Source organism: Gadus chalcogrammus, chromosome 21 (genome assembly GCF_026213295.1).
Source record: "Gadus chalcogrammus isolate NIFS_2021 chromosome 21, NIFS_Gcha_1.0, whole genome shotgun sequence".
Lineage (NCBI taxonomy): Eukaryota > Metazoa > Chordata > Actinopteri > Gadiformes > Gadidae > Gadus > Gadus chalcogrammus.
The window spans coordinates 7,077,380-7,101,070 of NC_079432.1; the positions used below are offsets into that span (position 1 = coordinate 7,077,380).

At 45.0% G+C, this 23,691-nt stretch overlaps 1 protein-coding gene across 1 annotated transcript; it reads right to left on the minus strand.

Annotated features, from left to right (window-relative positions):
- Positions 1 to 5,931: 5,931 nt before the first annotated feature.
- Positions 5,932 to 23,476, minus strand: sec63 (SEC63 homolog, protein translocation regulator). Its single transcript, XM_056580745.1, has 20 exons — positions 23,209 to 23,476; positions 22,333 to 22,432; positions 20,470 to 20,584; positions 20,142 to 20,254; positions 19,867 to 19,928; positions 19,196 to 19,254; positions 18,919 to 18,969; positions 18,667 to 18,775; positions 16,416 to 16,510; positions 15,778 to 15,910; positions 15,206 to 15,298; positions 14,883 to 15,028; positions 14,268 to 14,415; positions 13,812 to 13,894; positions 13,288 to 13,356; positions 12,574 to 12,810; positions 11,642 to 11,803; positions 11,120 to 11,320; positions 9,590 to 9,694; positions 5,932 to 8,809 (listed from the first exon to the last, which is right to left on the minus strand). The coding sequence occupies exons 1-20, from the start codon at positions 23,330 to 23,332 to the stop codon at positions 8,672 to 8,674; spliced, it is 2,343 nt and encodes a 780-aa protein (XP_056436720.1). The 5' UTR covers positions 23,333 to 23,476; the 3' UTR covers positions 5,932 to 8,671.
- Between the last annotated feature and the right edge of the window lie 215 nt (positions 23,477 to 23,691).

Below are 23,691 nucleotides of genomic sequence, written 5' to 3' on the forward strand. Positions count from 1 at the left end.
AAATACAAATAAAGAATACATGTGTGCTGGGTTGATGCACTGATTAATAATGCATCAGAAGGTTAATTTCAAAACATATTGGAGAAATGTGAGGCCAAAGATTATTAATCTCTTTAGCTCTTACAATGCTCATACTTCAAGAAAGACATTGTTGCTGTCATTGTGATGTATTTCAATGGGTGAATGAATGAATGAACGAATGAGTACGGTCTAGCGGACTGGCATTTGCGTGATACCTGGTATAACGATTAAGCGATGCAAAAGGGTTGACATGGTGTTTCCCTCCCTAGCCGATCAAAGAACCCATCATTGTGGGATTTAACACTCGATCACGACCAGGTTGACCTTTGAGACAGATTATCAGTTGGCTGCCCTGACCCCTCTGCGTGTGAGAGGCAGACCACGGCCAATGGAAACGTCACATAGAGGTTTACCATTCAGACGATTCGTTACATTGCAAAAACTCAAAATCTTGCAAAGTATATTTTTCTAATTTCTAGTCAAAATATCTGATCACACTTAATATAAGACCAAAATCACATAAGGAGCAAGATTTAAGTGATATAAAGGAGCTTGTTTTTAGACAGTGCATCTTGAATATTTTGTTAAGTGAAACTGTCTTGAAAACATCTTGTTTTGAGTCATATCTCAGGTTAAACAAGCTCTTTTGACATGTCATTAGGTTTTTAAGCTGCTGTGTTATTTGTAAAAGATGAATCGTCTTTTACATCACATCTTTTACATCACAATACTAGTAAAATATAGCTAAAATTGAGTTTTCCCAGCTAATATCAAGATCACTCTTATCTTGTTAGGCTTCAATATAATGTCTTATTTCAAGAAATCTTACTAAGACAATTTTCACTTGTTCCATTGGCAGATATTTTTGCTTATTACAAAGCAAAAATATCTTGCATTAATATTTTTTTGCTTATTTTAGGAGTGGCCTTTTTTGCAGTGTACGAAGGACTAGATACACTTGATCACAAGGCATTTTCAACACAATACATTACATACAGTACCGTTATTGTATTATGGAGGGCTTGGTTTGGGTACACGACAACTGGCGAGCACATACAACTCAGTATTCAATGAAAGACAATAATACGTCATTACACGTTGAGACGTGTGTGGTGCTGGTCATAAATGGTCTGGAACCACCTGGGAGTTAGCCAGAGGAATAAATCACAGAAGTAATTATGGTCTGAGATTAATCCTGATGATCCATCAGTCATAGCTCATCACACCGGATGACATCACCCCCCGAGAGAGACAGAGACAGAGACAGAGACAGAGACAGAGAGAGAGAGAGAGAGAGAGAGAGAGAGAGAGAGAGAGAGAGAGAGAGAGAGAGCAAAAATAGATCCAATCATAGAGCATGGAAAACACACTGTCAGGGTAAAGGGTGCATCCCATCGGCCCCGCCCATGCTAAGCATGTCTGTACTGTACAACACTTTGGGTAAAGAGTTCCACCAAATGGCATATTCACTTTCTATGCTATTGCTCAAATTCATATATATAAACTATACTCATATTATTATATTTTAAAGTCCCCATAAAATGAAACATTTGTATTGTTGAATTACTTCATTAATTACTATTATTATTATCATTATTATTATTATTATTATTATTATTCTACTATTAATTCACAAGATACGGAAAACAATCAATAATTTAAATGTAGGCATCTTGCGCCAAACAATGTATTTGTGCTCACTTCTGGTTAATGGGTGTATTAAGTACTCAGGATACATGCATGCACTGGAATTAAACAAACAAATACTTCAGCCAATAGCATTACTCTGTAACCTTACATCAACGCATAGCATGTTGATTGACAGCTATCTTTGGTTTTTGAGATAAAGAAACTAACCTACCCTAGTCACCATGATGAACCCTCCCACTTTTTGAAAAAGTGCGCCACATCTTTAAACTCCGGTTTGAGGCCGACACCACATGAACATTTTTCAATAAAAACCACCTGACTTCCATTTGAAAACAACTTTAAAGACGATTTTTAAGGGTGCATTTTCAAACCAACAGATTCAGTCTAAAAAGACGGTGCAACCACTTGCCTGTGTGACCACCCGATTGTTTGTGACTAATGACCCAGACAGAGAGCTGCGTTGCTTACCTTGCAGAACAGAAGACTGCCTATACTGAGATCCATATTGGGTTGTATCCTGGCTGAGGGGCCGCTGATGGGGTTTGCAATCACTAATGATTAGTGATTCAAGACTAATGATTAGCAATGATTAGCATAACTTAATGGCTGGCTCAAGGGGATGGAGCTCTGCCTCTGTTCCCACTAATGCAGACGAATAGTGAAATCACAAGTAATGCACATCCTTTGTTTCCTACCGCACCTAAAACCACACTGCACTAATCTGAACCTGTACAAAATGATGCATAAATGCACGCACAGAGCAAAGGCAAAAAGGCTTTTTAGATGTTGGGAGTTAAGCTGTTTGCATTTTAAGTACTGCTTATGCCCTGTGTGTGTGTGTGTGTGTGTGTGTGTGTGTGTGTGTGTGTGTGTGTGTGTGTGTGTGTGTGTGTGTGTGTGTACACAGAAGACGTTTAACAGGTAGCCCCTTAGCCAATTATGCAAAGAAATGAAATATGCGTGTGTGTGTGTGTGTGTGTGTATGTGTGTGTGTGCGTGTGCGTGTGTGTGGGTTAGTTTGCACACGCACAAGGGAGAGAGGGTGAGGGAGTCCGAGAAGGAAGAAGGAATTGTGGCTTTTTAAATAAATGTAACAAACATTCTGAATTTATTTACAGGCGAAGGCAGGGCCGTAACCATGGTAACAGACAAGAGAAATTGGATCCTGCACCACAGTCATGTGACGAGGTGAGAATAAATAAACACATAAACAAACAGTGTGCATATCAGACATTCACACACACACACACACGCACGCACACGCACACGCACACACACCGTCCCTTACTCTGTGAGGACCCGGTCTGGGGGTCCGGGTTCACTGGTCTCTTGCCAACCGATCTTGAATCGGCTCCCGGCTCCACGAGATGCCAGCGGCCCCGGGCCCGGTCGCCGTGGCGACTCAGACGCAAACGCAGACGCACACCTCCGTCGAGCGGGCCAGGTAACCAGGCGACCGGGGGACGGGTGGGCTCCGGGCCGGGTTCGGCGTTTGGGGCCCTCATCGCACCCTCGCTGCTCGCCCAGGGCTCGGGACACTCATAACACTGGGGAGAGAGAGTATAACTGTTGTAAATAATACACACATTATGATATGAATCATTTTGGAACAAAAAGTAATAACTATTGTAATTCAATTGATATAAATGCATATGAAGCATTCATCTTGGTAAAGTAACAAACTCAAGTCGACCTGTGAACTGAAGTTGTGCAGCTTCAGAATAACCCGCGGCTCCCCCTTCACTCAGGATTAGCAGAGCCATTAATCCTTATCTCAACATTAATCATCCACCCCTTACTATTCATTTCAGACCTTTCACTTTTCAGATCAAAAATCTGCTATGTGCTAAAAGAGAGAGAGGGAGAAGGGGGAGGGAGAGGGAGTTTAATATGAAGGGGGGAGGATTTTGCTATTCCTGGTGCAGGGATCATAACCATAAGTGAAGCCGGATGGGGGTAGAATTTATTAATGCTTTTTGAGAGGTGAAAATTAGTCTCTTATGCAAAACTGAGCACAACATGGGCCCAGTGAATTGCCTCAATCCTCAAAAAGACAAAGACTCAACCTTCTTTTCTTCTATGAGGCCATATGGTAAGAAAAACCAAGGTTGAGGATACAGCGAAAATAAGAGGTGTGAAGGAATAACTTAAATCAAATATTGCACTATATCATTTGATGTGATGTAATGGTGAAGTTATTATTTCTTTATTTTGAATATGTAAAAAATTCCAGAATTCTATGTATTTCTTTAACATAAATATGAGAAGCCTAGACTCTATTCAGTGTAGTTTACATTCTAAGACAAATCAATAGATTAAATCATTGAAATCATTCATTGATCAGATGGTAATGATGGGGAAGACGTAAAGAAATATGCAGTGAAGAGGCGGAAGAAAATGAGGCTTTATTATTGGGGGGAGAAATAAAGATAATATTGAAATAACTAAATATTATGATGTGATAAATACAAACAATTAAAAGACTAAAGGGAAGAATTGTGAGAGAATAGTTATATATCCAGAACAAGTTAAGTGGCAGCACAACTCAATTTTCCTTTCATTTTCTGATCAGCCTTTATTCGTTTTCATGGTCAAAATAGGATTAATAAATGTTATCCAAATCAAAGAGAAAAGATAAAAGACGAAAGAAAAACACTTTGGATGAGCTTACCATCATTGCACTTTGACTCTGGAAAAACAACACATCAAACGCTTTCTCACAGAAAGATGAAAGAATTCAATTTTTTCACCTGAATCCTTTTTCCCTTTAAATACACAAGCAAAGACCCATTTAGCCGATAAAAAATGCTGAAATCTTGCATTTACATGCAAACGTATTTTTCAGAGTACTATCTGTCATGCAAGCAGCAGATGTGTGACTTTCAACCTCTATGAGGACAGGAAACTGTGGTTTCCTGGTGAATACTCTGAGACAACTTGCAAGGTAAAGGTAATTTTTCCCATCATGCACATTCTCACACACAATTAATATTCCACAATACTTCTCTTTAAATATATTTTTGGTTGAATGATTAGTTGAATGATGAGTCTTCATTTACAATGAAAAGAAAAGCAAACAATCACTCTCTGCACACAAGGTCTCACAAAGGGGAACCATAGCGACAAGAGCAGCACGGATCAGAAGAGAGGAGGAGAGATGAGAAGAGGGGAGGGAAGAGGAGGTGATGGAATAGGAGAGGATTGAGAGGAAAGGAAAGAAAAGAGGGGGGGGTCCTCCTTGCTCACCGATCTACCTGGTTGCCACTAGCCACCGGGTTGTTCCCGAGGGAGTTCCAACTCTCGTGGCTCACAGCTTTTACACCTCAGGTCAAAACACATGTGGTTTTTCCACTGCAGTTAAGTTGGAGACTATAGTAAGTCCTGGGCAACAAACTAGGAGCTGCAACACGCTGTTTACGAGGCGATCTGTTCTATAATAAAAAATAAAATCTCCTTTTAAAAACTACATTTCAAAGCAGAGACCCTTGGAGAGACACATACACAAATACAGAGCGATGTGGAGAAAGAGTGAGGCATTAAATATTTACCTTTTTCGATGATCAATGATGGATTATTCAATTCCCGTAAACATCTTGATGTCCAAACTTCTTTGCATCCTCGAGGGCATCGAAACCATCTGGTCCGAATGACACTAGGCAAGGTACTGCCCATAGAAGCACCTTCCTCACAGCCACACAGCTTGTAGCTGCACTCAGGAAATGCTCAACCTGAAATGTCCTCACACTTTGGGGATGTCCTTTTGTCATTCAGGTTGGGGCAAATGAGGCTGCACTGTTGCATAGTTACTGTGGTCATTTGACAGCGTCTCCATGGGACTCAGTCCCTTAAGCATTATATGTACCTGTACTTCATTAAATGAGCCATCCCACACATCACAGTAAACAAAAGAGGTGGCTCTTGCTCTTTGGTTCATTGACTAGCCCAAAATGTGTTGAAATAGTTATATTTGACAGATCAATCATCAGTTTTTAAATGTGAACAGATATATCTGAACAGGCATTACACGATTCAATCATTTTGCTGACATCCTCCCTGCAAGGAAACGACAAAAAAGGGGTTACGAACTTCTCGTGCTCACAATAGAACCCGTAGCCTACTGTCCTTCAAGTGAACCACATCCCCCCCCCCCCCCCTCACAATCTCAGCCTCTCCTTCCCCCTGGACAACGACAACAGCACAGTTCATTTAAAAGTTATTTTATTTGAAATGATTTTAAAATACAAATAATATATTTTTTCCATTTACAATGACAGTTCCTTTGTAAACAAAAGTGGCAGAGAATCACCAGGGGGGGGGGGGGGTAGTAGTTTTGTCCCAAACGGGGCCACAAAGGGTCCTTATTCTCCAGTCCTGGTCTGTCGTGTGAGGGTATGGTGGGGGGGGGGGGGGGGGGGCGTCTCGTATTTACATCTCTCTGCAGTTATTTTCGACACAGAGCCCCCCACCGCTCATGCTACATTCTGCTGCAGAGAGATACAAATACTCAGGTGAACCCCTTTGACGACGGTAGTGTCACACGGTCACAGAACGGGGGGGGTTTTGTGCGCAGTGTGTCCATATGGTGCTAGTAGTCATAGTAGTACATGCACCCCGATAGTCCAAACGTTTTTCTCTCCCTCTCTCCCACACGCACACAGCGCACGACGACGTGAAGCGATACAAAACATACTCCTGCAGTGCGGACGCAGATGGGAAAGACGGGGTTTCTTTCCGCAAAACAGAACTACAAGTTAGTCCTAATAAGAGTCAGCAATGCTGTGCAATTTGCTTTTGTGTGTTTCTGCTGCTGAATCCAGTTTGACAAAAATAAAATGCTGGTAAAATTAAAAAAGACAAGTAACTGTTGGGTCTACTTGATTCAGCGAGTTGAACCGAGATCGGAGTTTAACGGAAGTGAACAATGCCTGGGTGTTAAAGGAGACCTTTGGGAATTTTCACTCTTGACCATATATTTCAGATAATTTTAGCCTCAAGGGCCTAATGCGAACAATATTATTTGCAATTAGTTCAGCTTCGAGGGAACCGCAGCTATATTGTTTTTGCTCAATGCTGGACCAATTCAAAATATTTTGGTGAGCATTACCTTGGACCTAAAATGTTCGGAAAATAGGGTCCAGGTTGAAAAATCCCCAAGTTCTCCTTTGACCATGAAGGAAGCATAGGCTGAACCTTAAACTAATACTAGGAGGTTGGGCAAACCTCCCAGGTAACCTAACAGTTGTCCAGTGACAAGAACAGAAACCAGATTCTAAATGAAAGTCAAGGCGCTGAGTATTCCAAGTAGAATGAGCGTTGAGTGACTTGATACGGTAACATTTCACAAACCCTGTTTGAGCCCAAAAATATAACAGAAATACAGACACTTATTAGCATTAGCTGCTATGTTTGCCAAGGATACATGAGAAACACTTATAGAAATATTGTTGTTGTTTTTTACTGAAAGCTACAAAAAAGTTTGAACAAAAAAAATAGACTAACAAAAAACATACAATAAACAATTGCTCCCCAAAAAAAAAAAATGGTGCATAGCCTCCAAGAAGTGTCTATAATATCGTGGTGTACGGTAGGATTCATAAGGCCGTTTTGGACAATGAGAATACACTGGAATGTGCTACGACTGTTAAAAAAAAAAAAAAAACAGGAAAGCAAAAGACACTTCTCCGAATCGAGCAGTCAGTATAATCAAATACAAACAGGTTCCTCCCATACGCCCCGAAACCCCCTAGAGGGTCTGCGAACTACGGTGGCGATCGAGAACCCCTGGTGTAGCGCACGGACAACAAGGTACACCACTGGTAGCGACACGGCCAAAATTAAACACTGATCGCCTCCGCCCCCCCCCCCCTGCGGCCACTCTCCTCCCCCCGCTTCGTCAACCGCATTTGTCAATTCGTTATTCAATTCGTTTTTTTTTTTTTCTTTTTTTTTTTTTTTTTCTTCAAATACAAATTAAAAAGGGTGAAGTTGTGTCTTAACAGGCCGCGGAGTGTAGAGGAGGCCGGAGCCGGAGCAGCAGATCGGAACGCCGCCATCTTGGCTCTCTGCTGGAGGTGGGGGTCAACGTGGGCGTTGACCCCCGCCATCTGGGCTCTCTGCTGGAGGCGTCTAGGGGGGCCCCCGGTGAGCTGGGGCTCACCACGGGCAGCGGCTAGAGGATGTTGCACGTGGGCAGGGGAGGGGGGGTGGGTTGGAACATCACAGGGGGGGGAGACGTGTTGTGTCGTGTGATGCTGCAGCTATAGGAGGCAAACACGAGCGAGGAGGTGGGGGGAGGAAGTGAATGATTTCAACATGGAGGAACCCAACGTGTTTTTTTTTTTGTCTCCTTTTATATCACTCTCCAAATTACCTCCCCCCCCCCACACACAAAAAAAATGAAAACTAGTTGCCCAGATAATAGGTCCTCCAGTCCACAGTGTGTCAAACTTTCATACCTGTACAAATTGTCACACACACACACACACACACACACACACACACACACACACACACACACACACACACACACACACACACACACACACACACACACACACACACACACACACACACACACACACACACACACACACACAATTCACATATCTCCGTTGGCAACGGAAATTGGCTGAACGAGTCTCTCTGAGGTCTCGGTAAGAAAGCGGTTATGCAGGTGGGATTGTGGTGGGGGGGACGGGGGACGTAACAGTCCATGACACTGCGTGTGTGTGCGTGCGTGTGTGTGGTTTTGGAAGGGGAAGGGGGTGGACTGACTGTTGGTGACATCCCGTCGCTGTGGCGATGTCACAGCTCTTCAAAAACCAGCTGCTGGGGGGGGGGGGGGGGGGGAGGGGGGGGAAGCCAACTGCGTGTGCGTGTTCATGTGTTTGTCGATGCGTGTGAGTTTGCGTCTTTAGAGGGCATGTGTAGGCATGTGTATACGCGTGTGTGGTGGGCGTGCACGCACACGTCGGTGTGTACAAAGGGCGGCGGTGCGCCTTCAGTCGTTGTCCTCGTCGTCGTCCTCGCTCTCCTCGATGCCGTCGCTGTCCTCCTGCTCTTCGTCTTCCTCCTCGGTCTCCGGGATGTCCCACTGTGGGTGGTTGTCCAGCACCGCCTTGGCCTCGTGCACCTCCAGCTGAGGGGGGCGGCGGGGGACAGATGCACAGCGGTCAGGACACTTGAGCTTCCATTTTCATCCCATTTTTACATCCGAGGGATTTTTCATCCAAAGCGACTTACAACCCATCGTTCGCACATTCACACACCGAGGGCGGAGTCGACCCCTGCAGGGCGACGGCAGCCAGCTCGTCAGGAGCGGTCAGGGTGAGGCGTCTCGCTCAGGGACACCTCGACACTCGGCTAGGAGGAGCTGGGGGGGGATCGAACTAGCAACCTTGAGGTTACCAGCCAACCCGCTCTACCTCCTGAGCAGCTGCCACCGCCGCCGCCGCCACGGCTCACAGTCGCAGTTTGGTTCGTGGGGACGACACGCAAAACGCGGACCGACGCAGCGATATGTATCAATGGGGTGGTTCGGTGATCGACTCAGATTCTGGACCTGAATTAATCTCCACGAACCTACGTGCAGTCAAAAGCAGTCTGGTCACGAAGAGGAAACAAGACCGCCCCCTAGTGGTACACCAGACCACATGCATCCTAGCATACGCTCCGAGACTGCGTTCATGCGGCTCCGAGACTCCCATCATACTACAGTGTAACAGGCTTGTTAACGAATGAGACATTAGAATCCGTAGGATCGCCCTAGGGGAAGCGCACGGCTGCACGAGTAAGAGCCAATTTCTCTGGGCCGATTACGCCCCAATCTAGCAGTAGTCACCTCTTTTAATTACACTAATTCATGCTCCAAAGACACACACAGCCACGAAGGCACAAAGACACAGACACAGACACTTACCTTTAGCGGTTTGATCTGGTCCAAGCCCAGGTAGGAGTCTGAACGCAGGATGACTGAATATTGGTAGTTGCCTGTTTTTGATGGGGCTGGAAACTTCAGTTCCACCTGTGGACACACAAACGCACAAAGAAAACACACACTTGAATGCATCGATTGAATAAATGAAGTAGTTTGCCATCACCCAGAAACAAATGGCTATTGATTCGATTAAAGTCGGAATAACAGGAATCAAAAAGGCAGAGCAAGTCGAGGAGGCAGCAAAACCTCTAAAGACCACGAGTGTAAACACCATCAGTGGTTGGAATTATGCGTGAATTAAAGATTAATAATCAACCGTGACTTATCATACCCAATTATCTCTCCGCAGCAAGGGGTGGTGGGGACGCAAACGCAAAATGTGTCGGGCAATTAATGATTTGAATAACCCAACAGCCAGCGCGATGGCACCGACGGGGGAGTCCAAACAGTAAATATTAGACGAGCGTTAACTACACTTGTGATTAACATGTCGGGTAATTACACGGCACAAGCATCTAATCATCAGCCGCGCCACGCTAACGACGGGTCGGGATTGGGGGGGGGGAATGAGCCGTGCAGCCGGAAACAAGAGCGGCCGCTCCTAACAGACACGCCTCCGGCCCCACAACATGCAATCATACACACGAGGAGAAAACAGACGCTGCCACACAATGAACTCAACCCTGCCCTCAGAGTAGATCTGTCTAACCAGACCCCAAAACTACATCTGTCTAACTAGCCTCTCACAGCGCCTCACCCTGGCCTCAAAGTACATCCGTCTAACCAGACCCCAAACCAAGATCTGTCTCTAACCAGACCCCAAAACAAGATCTGTCTAACCGGACCCCAAAACCAGATCTCTGTAACCCAACCCCAAACCAAGATCTGTCTCTAACCAGACCCCAAACCAAGATCTGTCTCTAACCAGACCCCAAAACAAGATCTCTATAACCAGCCCCTCACTTTGCTCTCAGACTAGATTCCTCGCTCTCTTCTCTCTCAGCTGCCCCTCTCTCAGATGATGAGCAGTCAAACAACAACAGCAGGGGGAAGTGTTAACTGTTAAAGGAACAGTAACTGGTAACTGATGACGGGGGAGGGGGAAGCTGTCACAGCATCAAACACGAGGTCAAGTCGGTCCCGTAAATCCCATTTACCGCTTACCCCGCTGCCAATCCTTCAGTGTTCTTTAAAACAGCAGGATCAGAGGGCAAACCACTCACACACAGGGGACAATACCACCGGCGCAGAGCGGTTGCCTAGCAACTGAGTGTTTGTGTGTGTGTGTGTGTGCGTGCCTATGTATAATGGGTTGTGGTTGAGAAAACCCAAAACCTTGAAGAAAGTGCGAAACATCGCTACACCTCTGCTAAATGACTGACACACACACACACACACACACACACACACACACACACACACACACACACACACACACACACACACACACACACACACACACACACACACACACACACACACACACACACACACACACACACACACACACACCTCCTCTGTGTCTTTGAGCGTGCACACGTGGTAGGGCATGGAGACGAGCGCCTGGTCGCGGCGGTCGGCGATGTAGAGCCACCACCACTCCTGCTTCTCGTCGGGGTAGTACAGGCTGTACACCGGGTGGGTGACCTTGGACTTGGTCTCCAGCAGGGCCTTCTCCCGCCGCTGGATGCTCTGCTGCAGAGCCTCCCACTCCTGCTTGGGGGGGGAGAGAGAGAGAGAGGAGAGGGGGGGGGGGGGGGGAGGGAGAGGGATGGCTGGTTATGACGGCGGTCGCTCCATGGTCTCGTCTGCTAACGATGGGGTGCGAAGCGTTGAAAGAGGGAGGCTGATTTAATGAGGACGGTCTGAAGAGTATTCGCTACGACACGTCTCTTATTCACTTGATACAGACCAAGGGTATGATTAACATCATACTCCATTTCTGAAGTTACAATGTGTCCTTAACCCTACTCCTTCTGTATGACCCAGCACTAACACACACACACACACACACGAAGACAGGGTGAACTTGACCTCCTCGTCGTCGCCGGCGATCTCGTCCACCTCCGTGTCGCTCTGCTTGTCGCTCTCTTCGTCCCGCTCGCTGGGCGAGTCCTTATTGGCCTCTGCCTCATCCGACTCGCTGCCCTTGTCCGAGCCCTCCTCATCGTCCTCCTTGGGGACCGCCACGGCATCCTGGAGGGGGGGGGGGGGGGGGGGATAACGAGGAGCAGAGTTCAGAGAGCGCCTCTGCATATAAATGGTGCAGAGTAAAAAACACAACTTTTGTAAAAGGGTGTTTTCCCAGTGTTCATACCAGTAGGAAAAGCAGTTTGTCCACGGATCTGAATCAAATGTACGCAACCCTTTCTGGGATTGCTTTTGAATAAATGTCATACTTTGCTATTATTATCGCTAAACCAATTCCCCAATGCATACGAATGTGGAACCTCTCGTTTCCTTTTTTGATTTCCAAGGGGCGTTTTCAACGGGCTCAGCCAAAACGCCATTGGATAGACTTACAACCAATTAAGAGGAACAAAGTGCGTGACTTAGCGCCGTAGGCCAAGTTGATAAATCAAACTTCAAACACATCCTGTCAGAAGTACGGCCAACATATCTTCCTTGACAACAAACGCCTTAAGCCCAGTTTGTTTGCTATGCCTTTGAACTTGTTTAAGACTGTAGCATATTCAACAGACCGTTCCATACGAGTGACAGCCATCTGGGTTGTTTATAAAATGCCTCAACGACACACCTTTGGTTCACTACAAAAGGGATTCCGAGGGATCGCCCTCGTCCTTCGACGAACGATTAGGTTCAGGTTATTCATGACCCTTGACCTTTCCCGACTAAATGATTTATCGACTAATCAGAAAATGAATAGAGTAATCGAGTTAGAGTCATCGATCGCAAGTTGCAGCCCTGATAGAGTTTTGGGAGTTGGGGGGGGGGTGTATGCTTACGCCTCCTGCCACGCTGCCGTTGGCCTGCTTGGTTTTTGAGGATGCGGGGGCGGTGGTGGTGGCCGCGGCGGCGACTGCGGCGACCGCGGCGGCGGTGGCGGCGGCGGCGGCGGCAGCAGCAACGGTGGCCGCCGCTGCGGGGGCTTTCTTCTTGGTGAGCTTCTTCTTCTTGGACTTCTTTGTGGCCTGCTTCTTGTTGTTCTGCCAGACTTTGGTCTTGGCTTTACTGGCGTCGGCCTGCAGGGAGACACGAAAGACGTCAGGCGAGGGAATCTGTAGACATCTCGGTTCAATACAAGGGGGCTGCAAATCTCAGGATCTCTGTAGTTTTCGCTAAGAAAAGGGCGCTACGGCAAATAGTGGCATGAAAGTGTGTACAAGAATGAGAAGATTTACTATTTGATATGGTTACACAAACTGATTGGAATAATGTGAACACACAAAAGGCAAACTTAAGATTAAAAAAAAATAGAAGTACTATTTCTGGAAGTTCTGATTCGAAGATATGAATCGTGATTCTCACGTGAATCAATTTTTTGACACACATTCACGATCAAAGGCTTCGTCTACAAATCAAATGCTTTTCCTGAACAAGGAATGCTTGGGGGGTTCATAAGCGTCATCTGTGGGCATGAGGCAGGACACTGTCAAGTTTGGGGGGGGGGGGTGCAATGTGGTCCCCTTTATCGGTGCTCTGCGTCTGTTTGGACCTACCCCTTCCTCTGTGTTGGCCCCCTCCTCCCCGGGACACGGGCTACCGTCCTGCTCCTTCTCAAACACCTCCTTCAGAAACACCAATCACACGGAAGAAACCTTCAAGCATTTACATAGACAGGCACAAAAGGACCATCGGGATCAACATAAGCAATGCAGATGCTTGCATACAACTTTACAACATCATACGGTTAAAGCCTGAATAGACAATATATTTTAGAAGCATTATTTTGTAAAATGATCTTTGCATCCCAATATTTATCCATGAATCTAATAATTTGACGAATCAACAAAACATCAGGTACCAACGGCAGTCGCAGGCTTGTAATAATTTTATTGTGGATGTTCCCTTCGGCTGGTCACCAGATTGTCACGCGTGCGGTCCAGAAGTGCCATCTGGTGTTCAACAGTAGGCCTGCACACTGTGGTTTGGTACATTCTGGGACAAACCACTTTTGCCCACGTCTGTGGCCTGCAAGCGTCCAAGTTGGATCCATGTCCCACTAGATGAACACATGCCTTACCGCCATTCTTTTCCTAGTGAGGGTGACGGTAACTGTCACGATGGAGCCTGCCGTGATGTTGTTGCTGTCTTCATCGTCAAGAACTAAAAACAGGAGAGAAAGTATATGAGTGGGGAGGAGGAATATTCACACATCTCCGGATACGCATCACCGAAATGTGCATTAGTATCGCTTTTTAAAATAATTTCAAACACTTTCACACTGGAAAATGCTACTATTTACAGCAGCCCAACTGACGCAAGTCTGAGTCATATTTTCCATTTGAATAAACTATTACCATTCATAAAAAAAAAAAATACACAGCTAGGGAACCCCACTGTTGCAAGTTACAAAGGACACTAAATGTAGCTGAACTGTCCCTGAGACCACTAAACTATCATACAGGGGCCTTAAACCCAAGGCTGATTATTGATAACTGTGTGTGCGTGCGCGCGTGTGTGTCTTCCCATGGCGGACCTTGCAGTTTGGTTTCCATGGCGATGTGAGGGAAGCTCCCCAGCACGGAGATGACCTCGTCGTACTTCTCCTCGACCAGGAAGCGCAGCATGCTGCGTCTCTCCGAGTCCTTCAGACTCACCAGGTCCTGCAGGCTCCGCACCTTGTACTGCAGCACACAGGGGGGGGGGACACGGGGCTCGTACGTCACAATGCATCATGGGATATATTGTTGGCCATATTGAGAGGACTCAAGTGAGTAGTTATACATGTAAAGTACTATAAATAAAAGGTTAAATATCGATAACCAAGGCTAATGAAAACTCTGTTTTGCCATGTCTCAATGTGCAACGCTGGGGCAGTTTCAAACACAACAGGACCGCTCCATTATGACAAATCATTTCTAGATTTATTACTCACCATGACCAAAAAAACATCAATAACAACATAATGCCTAACACAACCGATGCTCCCAAAATGGCGGCGGTCATCGCAATGTGATTTCACGATGTAATAGCCCTATAGAACCTTATACGGTACGAGTAACAACGAAACAATTACAATTTCATCCCATTCCTTATGGATCCCTCATACACATAATGCTACAATGATACACAACGCAGGAGCCCGTCCTACCTTCTTTGAGACGCAGTAGCGGAGGTGCTCCTCGTCAAAGTGAGGCAGCTGAAGGAGAGGAGACTTGGTCTCCTGCAGGCCCTGCACGATCATCTGGGTCAGCTTCATGCAGTTCTCTATGGACACCAGCCGGGGAGCGTGGAAGCCTACACACACACACACACATTTAGAGATACCCCATCCTAATAGAAGCTAAAAGGGTTTTTGAACCGAAAGTCGTAATTTGACGTTTTAAACGCGGTAATTAAATGATGATTAAATTTTGAGGACAACCCTTTCAACAGGTTTTGTATTTCATGTGCGTGCGTGCTTTGCGTGCGTACCCCCTCTGCTGTTGGCCATCATTGTGAGTTGGCAGCCCACGTTGACCATCTCCTGGAGCAGAGCGGGGCTCTTCCGCACCGCAAACCTCTGGTCTGTGGAAGGACGACCGCCACATAATACCAACACTGTCAGGGTCTCAGGTCCAGGGCCAGGAGGGTGTTCAGAGTCTCGGAGCAAGTCAAATCAAAACTGTGATCCATGTAACACATGAATGTAGTACCCAAAAATAAAGACAATATACACCAAACTCAGAAAACAGACTACAACTAACAATGTAGCAGTTACAAATAATATAAATTAAATAGAAATAGTGAGACTGAGTAAAAAAGGGAACCAGCCCCTTGCCTTTCAACAATGCTTTCAGGTTCTGTTCCGTGTGGGGTGGCCAGCTCCCCTTGTTTACACCCCTTTAATCCACGTTCAATAAGCGCAGCGCAGGTGTGCTGTATTCAGCAGATGATCGGGTCATCATATCCGCCAATAAGGAAACACCATCATCCAACACAAGCCACTCTGCAGGCAGGTTGGAGCTCCTCTATAACAGGTTGTGTTTGGGGTGAGAGCTACCCACCCTCTTCCAGGTCCTCAGAGATCTCCATGCGTGACAGGTGGGCCAGAACCAGAACCCTGGCCTTCAGGCTGTAGGGGTAGCAGAACGGGGGCTCCTTCTTCTTCACGTTGATGTTCCCCAGTTCCCTGATCAGCTGTCACACACAAACAAACCACGGATTCAGCTTTTCTTTTAAGTCTCAACCAAAATGGAAGATTACCCCCGTTTGGTCAAAATACGGTTACCGATAGTTTTAAATACCTCAATACCATGATATACACCCAAAATGATTCAATGTAGTCATCTTTCATTCATTTTGCGGATATTTGTTCTTACGGATGTATAACATAGTTTTGACAAATGCCTGCAGTGGTGTTAAACTGACACAGTATTTCATCGAATTACATTGCTCTATTGTCCACTGTAACATGGTACGGTAACTGACAGATAGTTTTGTTTTTTGACGGATTCAAATAGCAAGGTGAAAAGAAGAAGAGCTATTTCCCTCACCAACCAATTGCTTTATTCAAATGCCTCATGAATAGACGTTCTAAAAACGGCTTGGAAAAAAATCAGACATCTGTTGGGTGGGGCCGTTAAAAACCTTGAGATCATAAATCCATTCCTTATGCGGTGTCATGCGTGCGATCAGCGCCTACCTGGGGCACCTCGATGTTGTCCGTCGGTCGTATGGTGGCTTCTTTATTGCTGCGAGGGTCGAACTCAAATGCTGCCGTTAGCACCATGGCTAACCCTAGAGGGAGCAGAGGACACCCAGGGTTTAAAACACATGCACTTTGGAAAAGATTCAGGAGAAAGAACCTGCAGTGTACGAGTGCATTCGATTGAAGCCTGTGGGGATGTGAAATTAGGGGGTCGGAATCTTTCGGCATCTCAAGATTCAATTTCGATTCGAGAGATGCACGATAAGATTCTAAATCAATTCTAGATTCCAAACGATTCCGTTTTCAAAAACGGTTCTCCATTCACTAACCTAACCCTAACACTTAGTGGTACTATTTTCCGGATCTAGTCCAGTCCACTGTTTGCCGAGTCAGATAGTGCAGCAAATTACAGCATGAAAGCATAGTAAAGTGTGTGCAAGATTAAGTCGTTTTTTATTATTGAAATCCGATATCGTTTTTTATATCTGATTGCAATGATGTGAATACCATGGACAAAAAGGGAAAAAAAATGATATCGGATCCAGGATTATAGCAGTGTTTCCCCCAGAAAATGTCTTAGTCAAGGTGGTCTAGGAGGTAGTTCAGCTCTCAATAATATATAGAGCCGCCTAATGCCGTCGTTTCAATTCCATTCAAAAAAGCTTTATGGCATGACTATTGTTGTGAACATTATTAACAATGCATTATTTATCTTTACTTTTTGTACCTGATGGAATTATGTTTACTTTCCCTGCGAGAGTTGTTTGATTTGTTAATGCATAATAATAAAAAAATATATATATACATATATATATATTTTTTTACATTGGTAGTCAAGGCTAGGGTTGGGTATCATTTGGGTTTTATCCGATACCGGTGCCTACTGTGTACTTTTTTAAACGGTTCCTGTGCTAAAACGGTTCTCGAACTGGTCCTTAAAAAACGAAACCGCACACACTTGCATACATGCACGACTTGTTATGAGTTTAACATCAAGCAGAAAGTCGGCGGACACTGAGTTGAATGGCAACACGGTGTTTGCTAGCCTACTTGATATGCAAGATTTATGGTTGCCATTAAATTACTCAACTTACCTGAAGAGGAAAGGCTGCTGTGACTGATGATATATATTTTTAAAATAAAAATAATTACAAATAATAATAATTACTTGTTGAAAGCAGGCAGGTACGCAGCTATGCTGCTCACGTTTACACTTGCGTGCACAGCGCAACATTAGCCTACTGCCAAAGTCATATTAAGTATATAACGCAGGTAGGTAAGGTCGCAGGAGGCGCCAACATTGTTTTCAACCGCTCGGTAACGCGCCGTATTAGTTCGCAAGTTTGGAAAAGAAAGTATTTGAAGCGAATAAGCGACTCCGTTTTTGATTTGTTTACTTGGTTTTGAACAGATAGTTTTGGATGCATGCATCGGCTTTGAGTTTGTTGAATTGTTTGTAACTCTGAAATTACATTCGCTCGCCACACACACACACACACACACACACACACACACACACACACACACACACACACACACACACACACACACACACACACACACACACACACACACACACACACACACACACACACACACACACACACACACACACACACACGATCTTCAATCAAAACAACATCAATTAAGTGATGCCGCAGCGCGTTGACAAGTCCCGAGGCGCCCATAGTCTTTATGGTTTATATGTTTGAAAGCCTTGACACACTCCAGTTGGCCTGAAATACCACGCCTCGCAGTCATGGACCTATAAATAATATCGCAGTCGTACCATGCGTGTTTAGCGCAACATTGAAAAGGGTCCCGTCTGAAGCAGTGTCGCGCTGCGTTCCGAACGTTGTGAAATCAAATACACGGGTATGGTGGTATATAAAAAAAGAAATCATCGCTTTCCTTTCCCCACCCCTAGTTGAAAGACTAAGGCCCAATCCCATTTCTACCCCTTACCCCTTCCCCTTCCCCCTTCAAAACAAGGGGGAGGGGGAAGGGGTAAGGGGTAGAAATGGGATTGGGCCTTAATGTATAAGAGTGATCTAGAGCAGTCAACGCATTGTCCCGGCTCATCCGCCCCAAATCAACCATGGTCATAACGTCCTCCAAAACCCCCACCTTGAGTCACATCCTTTGAAGGGCATGGATGCCATGCAGAGCAAACATTTTTTTTTTAGTTCTAGCTGTGAGACGAACTCCCACAGAAAGCGGGGGTCGGTCCAGAGGCGAGACTCACGCTTCATGTTCATGTTGGGGGTCTTGTACATAAAGTGCATGAAGAGCTGCGTGGTGTTGATGAGGATCTGGTCGCCGCTGTAGCGGATGGAGCGGTACCACCATGTGCCCTGGATGGAGAGAGAGAGGGGAGAGAGAGGAGGAGAGGGGCGTCAGAACCACGCAGCCTCAAACGACACGAGAACACAACGGGGCAAGGTCTGGGAGACTGGACACGCGTCACAACGATACGTATTGTGTTAGCAACACTCACCACGACCACGGGAAGGATGACCATGAAGGCGAGTCCGTAAACCAAGAGCACCTTCGATCAAAAAGGGGAATATTAGCGATACGAAAGACATCCGTTATAATAATGATATATAATACATTTATATAGTCTTCTTTTAGGACATATTCTTAAAAATGTCATGTTTTCTACTAATTTTCCCTTCAATATGGCTTTTTAACTTTACACAACACACATCATATAATAAACTAGGGAAGACCGCTACTATTAAGTTAGAGATGTATATGAATATCAACCTTACCAGCATAGAGTTCTTTTGGTCCACAATCCATGCAGGCAGGGCGATTCCAAAATTGGTGGCTGGAAGCGAACAGAGGGAAATAATCAAATGAAGTACAGGACCACTTAAAATTATTTAATATAAAAAGGGCAACTTTTTCATTTGGCGGCCCGGAAATGAGCCTCTAATTTCATATAGTTAGATAATAGAGCCGGGCTCTGAGGTCTTTTCTTTCTCAGCTGCTGAACGGCTTGCTGTCAAAGTGTGTTAATAAAAACACTGAGCTTATGTAATTGATTCACGTTTTAATCTTCAAATAATCAACATAGATTAGGTGACTTTATTCAATGCCACTGTGACCCCCTGTCAACATAATTACACACTAAATACTTTGACATTTTCTTAGCACTGAAATAATGTTACAATTAAGTTGTAGTATGGCTGCACATGGTGATTGCAAACATGTTTTCTTTATATATATATATATATATATATATAAAATATTTACATTTGACGTAAGCATCAACATATCAATTCAAATTATGAATGTAAAATAGCGTAGACAATTTGCATTTATTAACATTTAGCAGACACATTTTATCCAAAGCGACATACAACCATCAAACACACATTCACACACCGAGGAGAGCGCAGCCGTCGGGTGAAAAACTGAACCCGAGGGGAAAACATACCTCTTGGACCATCTGGGTCGCCGTACAACTCCCAGTTCTTCTTCGTCTGTTCGTTGGTCAGGCTGTGTTGGGAAGAGAGGGCAGAGAGAAGAACGATAGAAGTACGTGAACAATAAGCGTAGACGGATACATACGGTATCTATCAGTAACCCCCCACGTTTACAGTGTACCACGTAGGGTTCCGTAAGCACGTAGCCGAAGGAATCCTTAACCATACCTGCCCAATCACATTAACAGTTTTTTTTGTACAGAGTTAAACATTCATGCGGACGTACGCAGCGTAGGCCTTGGTGATCATCATGAAGGCGGCTTCGTCGCCACCCTTGTCAGGGTGAAACTTCTTCGACAGGAGATGGTACTGTTTCTTGATCTCCGACGTTGTCGCACCCTGGATACAAGACATGAGAAAGAGGCTGACGTCATCAACTGCTGATCGTGGGGGGTTAGAGAGCTGTGTGTGTGTGTGTGTGTGTGTGTGTGTGTGTGTGTGTGTGTGTGTGTGTGTGTGTGTGTGTGTGTGTGTGTGTGTGTGTGTGTGTGTGTGTGTGTGTGTGTGTGTGTGTGTGTGTGTGTGTGTGTGTGTGTGTGTGTGTGCGCGCTTACCGGGTCCAGGTGGAGGACTTCATAAGGATTGTACTCCTGGTACTCTCTGTCTAGCTTGGACACTTTGTAGGCTAGGAGCAGAAACACAACCCAGCCAAATAACAGGGCGGCTTTTCTGCATACGTCAAAGACAGGAAAAAAAGAAAAACCACAGTGTCATTATGTGCAAAGATCAATCAAGGTTATAGGAAATATCAAACGCTTTAATGAAAAAATAAATGCACAAGACAAGCATAACTAAACAGTCTTCCAGACAGCCTGTCCTTAAGCTTGTCTTTGAATCTGGATGCATAATTCAGTCGGACATTAATAACTCAAGTAAGGGGAGAGTAGATTAACAATGCCGTTGACGGGGATGTGGTTTTGTATTCAACGAGGATGCTTCGAGTCTCAAGGCAAGGCTCTGTGGGACGATCTACAGCATCTGTTGCCATGACACCCACGTCCTCACCAGAACCTTGTGCAAGGCTGAGCCAGCGAAACGATCCGAGGTCAGTTGAATCATCCCGTTGGGACCTTGATTGCCACATTTAAAAGGGTAAGTGAACCACAGAATCACTTGAAAACTGTTCCGTTGGGGTCGCACAAAATTGTGTAGAGCTGTTGAACAGATTTTCTCTTCTAAACAAATGAACATAACCTAGCTCTATCCAGTGTGAGATGAGCGTTTTTAAAACATCTGCCAACGCCCCTGGCACTTGATCCTGTGGAACCCAATGCGTTTCTTTTTCTAAAACCTTTGAGACTGCTGGGACAGCTCAGATCGTAGGCGGATGTTATGCTCCTTAAACGGGGGTTCATCTACCCTCAACAGAGAAAAGATTGTTATGAAAAGCGGACGACTGAATTAAGAATTTCAAAAAAACGAGCAGCAATTCTAATACATTTTCCAGTTCCTTATACCTAAAAAGCGTTATGGGTCCACCAGGTGGCCTGACCTGGACAAAAAGGAACGGATTTACAATGACCCCCGATAAAATAAAAGATGGCACAGATGTGACAAATGGTGGGGAAGGGAAGAAACTTTCACGTCAGAGGGAGCCTGTGTGATGAGCGGGGGAGGAAGAGACTCAGACTACCGGAAAACAAATCACTTCAAACCCAAGTTGTGCGAGTTGAGTAGGTGTTGTGTGTGTGTGTGTGTGTCGTTTGGACGTCATTGGGAGGTTGAGTCAGTGAACACCACACTAGCGATAACACAAATGTTCCAAATCACTGCACGGTGCTTATCTAAACTGTACACACTCAAAATACAAACACACGATTGCATAAACTGAGGCCATATTCGTACAAATCCGAATGAGTGTATACACGTTCACCGCAATTGCAATCTCCTTGACACGACTTTAAGCACACTCTGACCGACCCTGTGTAAGTGGTGTACCATCAGCTAGTGGTCAAATAGGCTGCAGAACTGCTGATATTTAACAATGAGATTACAAGCATCTTAAAAAATTTAAAATGAAAGTTCAGCTAGTAAATCAACATTTGAATGCAACAAAAGAAAAAAGTTGTGAATTACCAGCATTCACCTGTAATTTAATGTATTTATCTTCTTAGAAGATGAAAGATTGTGGCTTTTTTTGGTTTCGGTAGTTTTCCATGTTACAAAGGACCTAAACAAATCCCAATTTCAAAGACATTCTACGCAGGCCGATACTAGATTACGATCAATCATCATTTGGTCAGCATTGTATTTTTGTGGTAACACCCAAATGTAGATAAAGCGTCTAAGGCCGCAGAGTTACTAAGATAATGCTAGGCAGTTGTATTTTGTATCTGACTGACAAAGATCCCTTCGACCTGCTACTGTCAGAAGTGTTTGTAAACGGCTTACCACTGTAATTTAGGAGTTGAACTTACTTTAACGTCGGGACAATGCTCTGCTGTGATTTCATCAACCTCAGGCGGTACCATAGACACCTGCCATGGACCCTCCTCAAGCTCTTCAGACGCAGTTGCTCTGGGGAAGGGGGGAAAGGAAATAAGTAAGGGTCGAGGAGAAATATAAGGTCACGACATATAAAAAAAAAAACGCTGGGCTTGAAAGCAGGTTGAAGGTATCCAACCGCCAAGTCAAGTAAGATCGTTTGATCGTTATATGCATATGTATTCATCACAGAAAACGTGCATTACCATAAACAGACTGACATGCCTAATCCTTACTTGCATTGGATTGACATAGGGCCACTATGAAAAGTAAAACCGGCCTGCACGTTGGTATTACAGGCTAGACACATGCAAATGAGACGTTTGACTGTTAATCAAGAGCTCGATAGGCCTAACCTGAATATACAGTTTTGAGTTGATAACCACTGACGAGTAGTGAACCAGAGAATTAATACAGGGGTTTGGGGGGGGGGGGGGGTTCGACCAAATAGATGATGCAAAGACTAAATGACTAACAACCATCCTCATATTTTCTTTGACTGAACTTGCAAGCTGGCCCTTTACAATGAGGTATGGATACAACACGCTAAGGGGGAGTTCACCATGGATGTTAGAAAGCTACTACTGACCCATGTCGGCTTACTGCAGCTAGAGGCTACATTGCTAGATGCTCTACGTATTCACACCAATACACATGATGCCCTACATCGCATTCGAGCCAGACCCATTTCTTTAGCATACAATAGAGCTAAATAGTACACGTTTACGGGTTACAAGATGCTACCTTAACAGTTGTCACCAGATGGGCTACCACAGTTCGCTAGCACTAAGCCAGACATCAGGCCTTACCAGCATTCTGGTCTCTGGGCCAGAGGTAATATGTGGCTGGGATCACAATAAGTCCAACGAAGGACGTTAGGAAGTAGAAAAACGTGTTGCCGCTGTCATCATACTGGAACTGTTGGCCGGCCATTTCTTAGCGGCGCTGGGGTACTCCTTCTTCTCCACCGCTGAGCTTTCCCTACCGAGCCCAATATGTATGACTTGACAGACCGTCAGCCAAGCCGCTAGCATTTAGCACAAACAGCGGCGATCGGTGTACGTGGTTTACGCCTGCGCAATGTGGGCCCTGTTCTTCTTCGGGGAATAATGAAAAAAATAAATAATAATAAGCAGTCACTGCCACCTAAAGGTAAACAAAAGTAATAGCCATAGTAGGTAGCATTCATACTTGGATGTTTTTTGGTTTTGTTTTATTTTTACCAACAAATGACTGAGGTGCCAGCCAGTTGATTGGTTTGAGTTTATGATCAGGGTCAAATTGAATGTCTA